Source organism: Trifolium pratense, linkage group LG5 (assembly GCF_020283565.1).
Source record: "Trifolium pratense cultivar HEN17-A07 linkage group LG5, ARS_RC_1.1, whole genome shotgun sequence".
In the NCBI taxonomy this organism is placed as follows: Eukaryota; Viridiplantae; Streptophyta; class Magnoliopsida; order Fabales; family Fabaceae; genus Trifolium; species Trifolium pratense.
In genome coordinates, this window is record NC_060063.1 from 3,510,940 (window position 1) to 3,524,670 (window position 13,731).

General features: G+C 29.8%; 1 protein-coding gene across 1 annotated transcript; it reads left to right on the forward strand.

The window, feature by feature from the left end:
- Window positions 1-8,393: 8,393 nt before the first annotated feature.
- Window positions 8,394-11,598, forward strand: LOC123885202 (NAC domain-containing protein 92). Its single transcript, XM_045934471.1, has 3 exons — window positions 8,394-8,664; window positions 9,577-9,842; window positions 10,687-11,598. Exons 1-3 carry the CDS (start codon window positions 8,511-8,513, stop codon window positions 11,248-11,250), a joined length of 984 nt encoding a protein of 327 aa, XP_045790427.1. The 5' UTR covers window positions 8,394-8,510; the 3' UTR covers window positions 11,251-11,598.
- The last annotated feature ends 2,133 nt before the right edge of the window (window positions 11,599-13,731 follow it).

The window sequence follows — 13,731 nt, forward strand, 5'->3', positions numbered from 1 at the left end:
AAGTTATAAGGTTAATTAGATTTCTATTTAGAATTAATTAATTAATTGAATATGGGCTCAATATGAGTGGATGTCAGGATGACCCATTTCGGAATAATGGGAACCCTAATTGGCCATCACACTATATATAGGCTATGGTCCCCAATATACCGGACACACTGCATATTACCTCTTCTCCCCATCTGAAGAGTGCTTAGGGCATAAGGAGTCCCGGTTGAGGAAGAACCACAAGCCAACGGGAGTGTTTATTTCATGGATTCGTCATCCAGGTATTCCTAATACTGATCTTTGATAAATTAACATGTCGTAGATCCTGTTTAAAGATACATGCTCATATGTTTATTTGGCTTCCGCACTAAAGTAAGACACTAAAGTAAGATTATGGTTTTAATCTTTTTTGAGAGCATGTTTTATGATTAATTATTAAGTTAAATTCCAACAAGTGGTATCAGAGCAGGTCTTCATGTTTGATTTATTTGAATTGCTTAAATTAGAGAGTCTAGAAGGAAGCTAAAGGTATCTAAAAACCTTCTTAATACCAAAAACGAAAATTTCCATAAAAATAAAGAAAATTGGACTTTAATTGTTTATTTATTTAGTCCAATATTATTAGACCACAAATCAGCCCATGAATGCTTCTTATCATGGGAATTGGGCTTCCAATCCATGTCTTCAATTGAATGCTTCTTGACCAATAGGAATAAGAACTAGAAGATGCCAAAATATTTTAGTTCAATATTTTTTTTTTAAATTTCCTTCCCCATATTTAGGGAACTCAAGATCGTATCATTCTCGATTGTATCACCAACACCCAATATAAGCCCAAGTATCATAGACTCAATCCATTAGTATGTCGCCTCGATGGCTTCTCCTACAAGCCACTAATGAAATACACTGGGGATTCCATGTTCCCCCGACAACAAATACCTTCGTCGCACCTCGTATGGACTGTTAGATCGATCTCAACGGCTCCACGTAGGGGTGTGCAAAAAATTTGACTATCCTTAACCAAATTACTAACCAATCCATATTTTGTCTTAGTTTGCAAAATTCATTTAAAAAAAAAACCATACCACTCCAATAAAAAAACACTAATTATAAACCATAACCACATTTTGTAATTTGGTTTAGAATTGGTTTGAAAATTCAGGCCCAATAGCTAATTCAGGTCAAATCTTCAATTTTTTAAAATTCTTTAAATTGTTTATTATATAATAAAATAATTAATTAAAAGAGGTGGTGGAGGACCAGTGGTCAACACGGCGATCAATGCCGGACAACCGGTGGCCGGCGCGGTGGCGCTCCGACCGGCACGATGGCGGACGACGGTTTTCCGACGGACCTCCGGCGACTTTCACGGCGGTCGGTGGTGGAGTTCCGGCGACCGGCCACCACCAACCACCCATACTATTTTATTATTATTTTATTTTAAAAATCAGACTTTTAATAATTGTTTTAAAAATAATTAAAAAATCATTTTTTAATGTTTTTATTTTTTAAAAAAATCAGTATTTTGAGATAAACAAAATTGTATCACAATGGAATCAGTATTTTAATTTTAAAAATAATTAAAAAAATCAGTTATTTTTAAAATAATTAAAAAATCAGTTTTTAGTGTTTTTAGTTTTTCAAAAATTTAGTATTTTAATTTTTTTCCTATAATAAATATTAGTTTTTTTTGTATTTAAAAATCAGATTTTTTAATTTTTAAAATTACTCTTTTTTTTAAATAATAAAAAATATTTTTAAAACAATATAAAAAACAAGTTTTCGGCTAAGTAAAAAATAATTTGGGTTTAGAAAAAAAACTTTGTGGGTTGATTATAAACCAATTCAATCATAAAATTAATGAAAAATTATGTTTTTAAAATAATTAATAAATCAATTTTTTTTAATCAACTAATAAAAAAAATTAGTTTAAGTAAAAAACCTATTTAAAATTGGATCATGTGAATAACCTAAATTTTATTACAAACCGGTTATAAATTGGTTTCGATCCGATTAATAACCAAATCCAAATTAGTTTTAAAAAATAACCGGTTTATCATTGAAATGGTTTTGGTTTAGAACCAAAACCATCAATTAGGTGTGGTGTGGTTTCCAAACCATGCACACCCCTAGCTCCACGCACTCTTTGCCAGGTCTCACACTGACGATTACAATTGTCTCTCCTATAAAAGCGTGAAGGTTTTCGCGCCAATGTACGATTTAATTACTTTTTCACTTTCACTCCACCTTGATCGCATACTGAATTGAATGTCAAAATGCTAACCTGTTTTGGAGGTACCTTCTCCATCGTGAACTACCACACTAGAAGCTTAATTAGCGCCACCATAACTATCTCAACTAGGGATGGCAAAAAAACCCAAATCCGAGAGACCCACCCGAACCCAAACCCAAGTCAACGGGCGAAACCCGATTTGACTGGGTTTGGGTTTGGGTTCGGGTGACACCCGATAATATGGGTGTGGGTTTGGTATCAGTCAAACCCACACCCGAAACCCATACACCCACCCGAAATATTTATAATTACCTAATTACCCTCATAGTCTCCCTCAATTTCCTTGGAAGACCTTAAATTTTAGTTGTAATTTAATTTCTTGAAAGTCTATGTTGTAATTTCTTGAAAGTCTATGTTTGAATTTCCTTGGAAGACCTTAATTTTAGTTGTAATTTAATTCAAAGTCTATGTTGGAATTTAATTTCTTAAATTTGCAAATTATTTTCAAATGTGCTGCGGGTTTGGGTTTGGGTGGAAAAAACTCGAACCCAATGGGTGTGAGCGTGAGTGTTGTTTTGCCACCCGAACAGCCTTTGGGTTTGAGTTTGGGTTTGGGTGATGATTTCGGGTGTGAGTTTGGTAAGTGTCAAACCCGCACTCATGGGCGCCCGTTGCCATCCCTAATCTCAACCTCGCCGTCAGAGTCACCTAGTTTTGTTTTGTTCAATTAAAGTAGTAATATATCATATTAAATAAAAGACATCTGAAATATGATCTGAGCAGTTTTTCCAAAGTGACACCAAAACACATCCAATAATAAGATGTAGTAGAAACATGACTAATGATGTCTCTTGCATTTGTTGTAAAGATCAAGATGAAACAATATGCACACCCCCAGCTCCACGCACTCTTTGCCAGGTCTCACACTGACGATTACAATTGTCTCTCCTATATAAGCGTGAAGGTTTTCGCGCCAATGTACGATTTAATTACTTTTTCACTTTCACTCCACCTTGATCGCATACTGAATTGAATGTCAAAATGCTAACCTGTTTTGGAGGTACCTTCTCCATCGTGAACTACCTCTCTAGAAGCTTAATTAGCGCCATAACTATCTCAACCTCGCCGTCCGAGTCAGCTAGTTTTGTTTTGTTCAAATTAAAGTAGTAATATATCATATTAAATGAAAGACATCTGAAATATGATCTAAGCAGTTTTTCCAAAGTGACATCAAAACACATCCAATAATAAGATGTAGTAGAAACATGACTAATGATGCCTCTTGCATTTGTTGTAAAGATCAAGATGAAACAATCATGCATCTTCTTTGTGACAAACATTGGGCAAAAAAAAATTAGGTTCGTGTCTTTCTTTATTATTGACTTCATTGGAATCTCACTACCAATCGGTATTGGATGATTTGAGCTCTTTAGAAAGACCAAAATCAGCTTACTTTTGATGAAAAATAAAGATTATAGTACAAAATCACAATATAGTGGATAATTTTGTTCATGTTATTAATACAGTGGGATGTTTTCTCTTCCCACCCTCGATAATTTTTTTTTCCTTGAAAACAAATTTCGGTTTCTAAAAATCGAAATTTACTCTTAATTTGCACTAGTAAAAATTCGGTTTCTGCGAACCAAATTTTTCTGCAAGGGTAAAATTGGAATATTGGGGGTATAAAAGATTCACGGGAGGTGGGGAGAAAACATCATACAGTGGTATCATTAGCTCTAGTAATTACTCTGAAAACCCAAAGAATTCAACCTTTATTCGTGATAGAAATTTAGCAAATATACTAAATGTCGTCATGTAGTATAATAAAAATCGTTCTTTTCGCAAGGATTGTTGTAATTCAAATGCAAATTGAAAAATACTTAAGAAAATTGACATAATTAAAAAACGGGGGGGTTTTACTTGGTTTGAAGTTTAATCATAAACTTTGGAAATACTTTAGGATTCAAATTGATAAAAGAACAACGATTGATCCTTTTTGGTTAATCTAATTACAAATTCTCTCGGTAATTTCATGTATGTTAACAAATAACTCAGTTTAATTTCATGATTAGATCAAAACACCGTTGATTATGCCCAATGTTTTGTGTAACATAATCCTCTCCCTTGATCATTAATCCCTAATTTTTTAGGATGATCGATGATCAAGTGAGGAATATAAACTTTAATCCTTGAAATCTCAATTAACAATCCAAAATCTCTTAAACAAAAATCAGTTGATCAATTATTCCTAGATCGACGATTCATTCCTATTTTCATAGTAAAACAAATAATTGAAATCATCACATAATTGGCCAAATCATGTAAAACATTACATACAAAAAATAATTGATAGAAACTAACTTCGTAATGCATTAACATAAAATATGAAGGCCCATATTTCATTGGCAAATTTGCACTAATTACATATGATACATAAAAGGTATACTAATACTATTTGTAACTCGTCTTTCTGGCAACGTCTGAGTGCATGAAAATCTTCGATTTCTAGCAGCAAAAAATCAAGTTACAACGTCTGTTTTGTAATTTTTGTTCAATTCTTTGTGATGTACCAACACCTGCTATAATCATCTCTAAACCATGTAATTATACCTAAAAATTTATTAAAATACTACTCCCTGCGTCCCAAATCTTTAGTCTTTTTAGTTTTTTAATTTTGTCCCAAAACTTTAGTCATTTTAAGAAACCAATGCAAATTTAGTGATACTTTACCATTTGTACCCTTACAAAAGTTAAAACATTAATTAAATATATTTTCTCTTTCTTAATAAAGTAAGAATAAAAATGACTTTACTTATCATTTCTTAATCTTCGTACAAAACTCCAAAATAACTAAAATTTTGGGACGGAGGAAATATAAAATTGCTACTCAAAACATAGAATGACGTAGTGTCATTAATTCGCAACCTCCCCATGATAATTTTTCGAAGCTTATATTGATAGTTCTAGCGAACCATTGATATATCAACTTCTTTCGGTGGATTAATTAGAGACTTCACAAGTCATTTCATTAAAGAATTCTATTGCAATTTAGAAACCTCTATTGTTATCTCTTCTGAGCTTTAGAGTCTCAACATTGAGCTTTAGCAAATAAATATAAATCATCATCTTCAACCCTTCTAGTACATTAAAAAGGCTTAAACTATTTCCAAACTACTAACTCTAATGTTCCATAAATTCCAAACTGAAAAGGCTATTGTTGTTGGCATATACTCTCTCCGTCCATTAATATAAGTACCTATTGAAATTTTTCACGAATATTAAAAAAAATTGGTAGTGTAATAAATGTGTATTTTTTAGATATTACAATTACTAAATTGTCCCTTGTGAAAATATGTATTTGTAATTGATTTTTCGTATTTCAATGTAAAGCAGGGTTATGTTTGGAAAAGTAGTAATAAATATGTCTAGGAAATTGAAAATGAGCTTATGTTAAAAGACAAATTTTATGTTTGAAAGGGTGCTTATAATTAGGGACGGAAGGAGTAGATAATACTTTAAAGTGCATGCTTCTAGAAACCCTATACTATATTGTGCAGTTTACGTAGCTAGGATTCACTAAATTCTTGGTAGGATTGACATTTAGCAAAGGATGATTTAATTTAATTGAAGATTAACACGTGAAACGATGGTCAAACAAAAATGCTTACCTTAGATGTAAACAGTCTTATGGTTTGGTGACCATTTTAACCACTTGGTAATAATAGTCACACTCACACCTCACAAAAAAGAGTGTTATATTTATATCAATAGTAAATATGAAATTTCTACAAGGTAATTCTTACGTATCTTTTTCTTATATAGAAATTTTTGGTCCCTATATTTTCTAAAATTTGGAGTTTTAGTCCCTTTTTATAAAACATAGTTTTTTGGTTTTCAAATTTTTCTTTTTTTAATATTTCATCTATGCCTCATTTGAGATTTGAATTCTCTACGTTCAAAGTCCTACATTGCTTAGAAAAATGAAGGTTAAACATTTTATAAGTGAGAAAACCCATAAATCATGACACTTTAAGATTTTGGATAAATAATCTGTCGACTTGTATAATTATTCTGAGTCCAATATAAATAAATCTCTCGACTGCCCTATGGTGACTTAATAACATATATATGACTACGGTAAATATCTATATAGCCAAGAGTCTAATAAATGTGGTATGCATTATTAACTAACAAATATCAAAAGTGTATTTAAGTCTATATAATTATATCCACTAGATTTACTCTTACAAAAAAAAAATCTTTAGATTTATTAATAGTTAGTTGGTTCAGCGGTGATTGACGTTGAACTTTGTGGGAGGACCACGAGTCGATCCCCCACAACTGCAATTGCGAGAGAGCTGGAACCACTTGATGTCTGAACTGACCCCAAAATCAGATTAAACTAGTGGTGAAAGTCAAAAATAAAAAAATTATATCCATTAGATTTTAGATTAATATTTCTCCAACAAAACGATTAAGCTCAAATGCTTAATAAACTCTAATAAAAAATGAATTGTTCGTGAAAACACGAATTTGGTTTATGGGTGAAACGGGTTTTTTACTAAACATTATGCTCATCTCTTGGTCGAATTAACTTTAGATTATCGGACTTTTTTCACTAAAAACCAGAGACTAACACAAAAAATAAATAGTTCTTGAAAAAAAAACACAAAAAATAAATAAAGATTTCTCCCTTCAATACTTGGTATGTATTTGGGCTTGAGTACATGCATTTTTTCTCTTTGTACATACACTAAACTTCTTGAGTTGATCTTGAGTACATTAAACTTCTATTATTTAATCAATATGTTCTTTTTTTCAATTATTTAAAAAAAAACTGAATAACTGATGCAAAATTATTTATATTTGTGTGGATGACGGTGGAGGTGCATACAATAGACAAGTGTAATAGCAAATTAATAAAAAATAATATTATAAAAGAATATGGTTAAATAAGTCCATGTTCCCATTGGTTTTTTGGTGGTTAGAAATGGGTGAAGGTGGTTGGACAGGAGCATAGAAAATATTATAAATCCATTTAATTAATATCCAAAATACTAGAATATAGTGTAACATATACTCAACTCAACCCCCTCGTGTGCACAAATTAATACAACTAGTCTTCCAAATAAAATTTGACAAAATCATAAATTTTCACATTTGACAAAATCATAAATTTTCACATTTGAACATATATTAGGATATGTAAGTATTTAATTTGGTCCTTGATTGAGATTATAAAATCATATAATATAATATTTCAAAATGTTTTATAATTAAAAATATTCAATTTCTTTCATTTGTTTGGATATATTATCAAATGTATTTATTATATTATTTATTTAGTTTCAAATAAATTTTTGATATTACCAATTTAACGTCATAGTAGTGTCTCTACAAATACTAATAATAATTAAGAGACAAATCTCAAGTGGTTCCTGCTCCCTCCCGGTCGCAGTTGTGGGGATCAAACCGTGATCCTCGATCTCTACTAAGTTCAACGTCAATCACAACTGGACCAACTAACGATTTATTAATATTTTTATAATTTTGATGATCATTTTATTTGTCAAATTTTTTAAGATGGCTTTAGTATACCAATAATGTTACATAGAGACTTCATTAATACATATTCTTATGATTATCCCGTGAGCTTAATTTAGTTAGTAGGGAAATTGCAGTATATATGCATGAGTCAGAGTTCGAAATCTAGACATTTCACTTATTCACCTTTAAGGTGAATTTTCTAGCCACTGAAACTTAAAAAAAAAAAGTGACCAATTTTTTTGTTTTGATGAATACGAATCAAACTTGATACATCAAGATTTACAACAATACTCATACATTGTGCATCAACTATTTTCACTAGACCCGATATTTAGTGACCAAATTAAATATTCAATCTAAATATATGACACTAATTAAAACCATCACTTAGACAAAGTCAAGGTAACAAATATAATTTAGGGAAATTGTATACCCTATATTAATACAAGGAGTAGTAATATAAAAGATATATCAAAATTGTCAAAGGGTTAGATGTATGTATTTAACAAAAATATGAAGACTATTAATTTTTAATTAATGAAAAAAGCTTGTTGTAGAAGGGTGAGTTATAAAACCATAAAGTTGAGAAGCATTTATAAGAAGAGCTCATCTTGGTGATGTAATTGATCTTACTTTTGCACATCATTCATTCATATATACCCTCTTCTCTTCACTTAGGGTATATATCTATAAATCATCAAAAGCTATAGTTTTATTAGATTAACAATATTTGAATTAATTTATGGAGGAAAATCTACCTCCTGGATTTAGGTTTCATCCAACAGATGAAGAACTCATAACACACTATCTTACAATGAAAATTTCTGATTCTTCATTCACATCAAAAGCTGTTGCAGTTGTTGATCTTAACAAGTCTGAACCTTGGGACCTCCCAGGTAACAACTATACCTATTTATTTTGTTCATGTCTCTTATTTAATTATACCTATTTAATTTCTTCAAAAACTATAGCCTTTATTTTTGCTCTATAATTAAATATATTTGTTTGATTATTAATTTGCAATTTTTTTTTCTTTGATTCAACTTTGTGGTATTGCTACTTGTTGATGAATATATATATATATATATATATATATATATATAAAACTAATTCAAAAAATTGAAGAAATTTAAAATTTAATTAATGATATTTTCAGGTTAATGGGTTAACATCCTGTCTCTTAATTTGTCTTTATGATTGTTCACTTTTATTTTTCACAAACTTAAATTTCTTAACCCAATTGATGATTTATATATAGGGACGTCTAATATACACATGATTAAATTAGGTGAACCTTACTAAAAATATTTATTTGAGTGCAATTGATCATTTACATTTTTTTTTTTGAAGTTTTAAAAACCAAGTAAATAGAATAACAAATTATTTATTATTTCGTGTATATAAATATATACTCTTATTTCATTACTATATAGTAGCTTGACTCATTCTACTTTGAAAATAATCCATGTATTCTATGTAACTAATTTTCAAAATAAAACACACACAAATTGAAAATATATATGGTATTTAATTTCAAACTCTTTCAATTTTTTTAATGGTTGGTTTAAATAGTAACAAAAGTTGACAAATTAATTGGTATAGCTACTAGCTAATTTTTTATAGAGTGAACAAAAAATAAACAATTTAAATAAGGATATAAATTTTATTATTTTTTATTAGCAGGAATTAAACTCGATACTTTGAAACTTATAACACTCACACACACCCTTCACATCAACCACTTATGTTAGACATTGATAAATAATAATATCCATCAATCAATAATTACGTTTATTTGTGTAAAATAGGCAAGGCTTCAATGGGGGAGAAGGAATGGTATTTTTTCAGCGTGAGAGATAGAAAATATCCAACTGGACTTCGAACAAATCGAGCCACTGAATCAGGGTATTGGAAAACCACTGGAAAAGATAAGGAAATATTTCGTGGTGGAGTTTTGGTAGGAATGAAGAAAACCCTAGTGTTTTATAAGGGTAGAGCTCCAAGGGGTGAGAAAAGTAATTGGGTCATGCATGAATATAGATTAGAAAACAAACACCACATTCGAACTTCAAAGGTTAGTACACTTAAATGAATGAATCTCAATTGATTAATACTTTGTTATTCACTTAAATATCATGATTATTTTCTTATTGAAAAAGGATCATTTAACACAAAAAAAAAAACTTTTTATCATCGCGACAGAAAACGTCGTCTTATATAAAAAAAGGTCTTTTTTTTATACTAAATAACGGTTTTCAAGTTTTGGTAATTTAAAATGTTGCATATTGGTAATGGAACAATTTTTTTCACAAAGATAACACTTTTAAGAAAATCGTAGACTAAAATTATGCTTTATAACAGTTTAACACAGTTTCATCATTCTACGCATTGGTTTTCTCGCCTCAATCATCAAATCAACCTTATAATTGTTCTTGAAATGCATATGATGATTAACATATTATTTAACTTTAGTAGTTAATTTAATTTATAGTTTTCTTTTACAATTAAAAGTGATGTATGTTAAGATATAAATACAAAGATAATTCTTTAACAAAAAAATACAAAGATTATTCTAATTAATCATACAATATATAGAAAGAGAAAATAGTTAAGAACATTTTCCGAAATAAATGATATTCCATCAAAATATCATAAGAGTTAGACCATATCAATTTGGATCCTCCGCAACAGTTGCACAAATGCAGGGGATTATAAAGTCGTTGGATCAAATTAAAAATTCGTAAAGCTATATTTCAACCTTAAACAATTCTATATATCACGTTGTAGATAATCTAAATATGAGACTTTGAATACAATATATTATAACGATTCCGCACTTCATCAATAGTTAATTAGTTTTCATATATATATATATATATAGTTGGGAATTAACATTTTGTTATGTTTTTTTTTTGTAGGATGAATGGGTGGTTTGTAGGGTTTTCCAAAAAAGCATAGCAACAAAAAAACCACAACAAACATCATCATCCCAACCAGAATCTCCATGTGACACAGCCTCAATGGTAAATGAATTTGGTGATGTTGAACTTCCAAATCTAAATGGTTTTACAAATTCATCATCATCGTGTGGATTCACTAACATTATTTCAGGACAAACATTTAACACTAATCATGATCTCACTAATAATGTTAACACAAATATGAACTTAACAATGAATTGGCCATCTTCAAGTGAAATTCCATCTCTAAATTGGCCTTCTAACTTGCTTAATCCAAATAATATTTCTGTAAATTCATTGCTTCTAAAAGCATTACAACTTAGGAATTATCAACAACAAAGAGAAGTTGCAGCTACAAATCATTTTGTACCATACATGCCTCAACAAGGAGTTATATCTCATCACCTTGGAAATGACTTAAGTAATAATTCAAATGATTTAAGTGCTTCTTCTTCAAAAGTTTTAGAATGTATGCCACAACATCAACAAGAGCAACCATTCAATTTGGACTCAATTTGGTGAATTGGAGTTTAGAACATCAAGAAGCTAACATTGTGTAAACATCCTTGTGAATTATTATGATACCACAAATTAACCTCCAATTCCTATAGATAAAATGGTAAAACTTCAAGTTATTGGGATTTGTGGGGACTTTTTTATAATTGTTTTTTTTTTTCTTTTTCACTTTCTTATAATTGAGCAAAATAAACTCAGTTAATAATGTTGTAAGCACTAGTGCTCAATTGTTCTAGCTAGCTAGATTTCATGTTCTAGTATTAACTTTGGAAAAAAAATCAAAAGAAGAAAAAATAACTTCTATGTACTATTAATTAGACAATGAATAAGGGATAGATCAATTGCATATATATGTTGTCTCATGCATGAACATATTTACTATTTGTGTTCAGTAAACCTTAAAATTTGAATTTGTCGATATAAATTCAGATTTTATTTTTTTGATAGAATTTCACCCTTAAGATGTATAAATAGATCGAATATTGGGGGTTCGAACTCCCTATCAAAATATTTTTTACGATGTCTCTACCAACTGAATTATAAAGACGATATAAATTTTGATATTTAAAACTGTTGCATGAATAAGATATATCGTGATCAAGATGATTTGATTGATTAGGTTCGTTGTGAATCAAGATGAGAAGAATCTTTTTTTGAGAAATGATGAGAAGAATCTTATTATGTCATATATTGTTGCTGGTCGTTTGAATCAAGATTAGAAGAATCTTGATGCTGAAACGAAAAGAAATTTAATATTTTAATCAACTAGATTTTATTTCCCAATAAATATAAAAATAATCAAAAATTGAGGAGGGGATGGGGGTGCATTTTAGACTATCGAATACTATCTTATGGCAAAATGTTACCATTTTATCTCCCAATAAATATTTTTAGAAGTATATTTTTGGAAAATTTGAGAGACACTATATATGGGTCGAAGTCAAAATTTATTTAGAAGTAAATATCATATAAATATCACATGAGGGGTGGAGCCATGGAGGTGGGGGGTGTTGTTCCAAAAGAAAGCAGAAAAAGTGAAGTAGTCAATTTCTTTGTTGTTGTCAATGTCTACAACAAGTCCGGTATGATATTTGGTCAATATTGAAGCTAAGGTTTTTGGACTTGAATTTACTGCAATTGTAAATCCTGCAGTTTGGTGCATTTGATATAGTTGTGAGAGAGAAAAAAAATTGTCAAGAGGGAGGAGAAAATAGAGTTCCAACAAAAATTATAAAAAGGTTTCTTTTGTGAATGAACTGCACGGACAACACCAAAATTGGACTGCAACAAATCGTATTCCAAGGTTTGGACTTGGATTTACTGCAGTTGTAAATCCAGCAGTTTGGTGCATTTGATATAGTTGTGAGAGAGAGAAAAAAAATTGTCAAGAGAGCCATTAAATGTTACTATAAAAAGGACTTGGATTTACTGCAGTTGTAAATCCAGCAGTTTGGTGCATTTGATATAGTTGTGAGAGAGAAAAAAAAATTGTCAAGAGAGCCATTAAATGTTACTATAATATATAAAGGTCTATGACTATAGTCTACTTTAAGCTGGTAAAAAATTATTAATATTTTGTTAAAATTTTTAAAAAAATGTTTATAGAAACAAAAAAAAAAAAGTTATCAAAAGAAAATTATATTTAAGAATGAGAATAGTATCTTTTATAACATGGCATAAATATAAGATATACCTAAAGCTTGCTTAAATAAATTACGAAGGAAAGGATTTATACCGAACATCTTGTAGAATATGTTCATACAAACAAAAAACAATGGACTTGAAGATCTATTCTTTAGACGTCTAAAGTTAATTACACGACCGATACTTATGAGATCATAACTTCTAAGGTATATTTGGGAACACTCAAACATGTATGTTGAGATATTGAATAGCATCATGCCAACAAATTATTATATACATAAGCTCTCCCCTAATTTATTTGAATTTTGGTTTATAAACCCAATTTCCCATATAAACATTTTTGGATGTGTTGTGTACGTCTCAATTGCTCCAATATAATGCATTTAAATGGGTAGTAAAAGAATATTGGGAAAATAATTTTAATATGAATCTCCAAATTGAGCCAATAATTGAGAAAACGCTATATGTGACAAATGACAATGAGGATCATAGATTAAAGTCTTTTAAGAATTGTAGACAATGAAATGATTGACTAAAGAGATGTGATTGATACAAAATTAAAGCAGTTTTGCAAAGCGAAATTTTTTTGGACCAGTAGTCCATTTCATATGCAGATGGAATCAATTCGATATGAATAAGTTTTCAACAAAAAGAAAATAATGAAAATAAAATATTTAGAGTTTGAATGGTTATTCAAGTATATTGATAAATGTCTATCATCGATTTTCAAGAAGCATCTTCACCTGAAGTGAATTAAAAGACTTGTTTGTAATTAATTAAGTTGAGTAGCATATGAAATACTCAATTTATGTGAAATATGTGTTTTAACGTATTTGACTGGCT

What these genes read in the sequence shown, in the direction of transcription:
- LOC123885202 (XM_045934471.1), top strand. Translation starts at nt 8,511, where the DNA reads ATGGAGGAAAATCTACCTCCTGGATTTAGGTTTCATCCAACAGATGAA. An exon ending in TGAACCTTGGGACCTCCCAG is followed by an intron (nt 8,665 to 9,576) that starts GTAACAACTATA and finishes TGTGTAAAATAG; the next exon opens with GCAAGGCTTCAATGGGGGAG. An exon ending in ACCACATTCGAACTTCAAAG is followed by an intron (nt 9,843 to 10,686) that starts GTTAGTACACTT and finishes TTTTTTTTGTAG; the next exon opens with GATGAATGGGTGGTTTGTAG.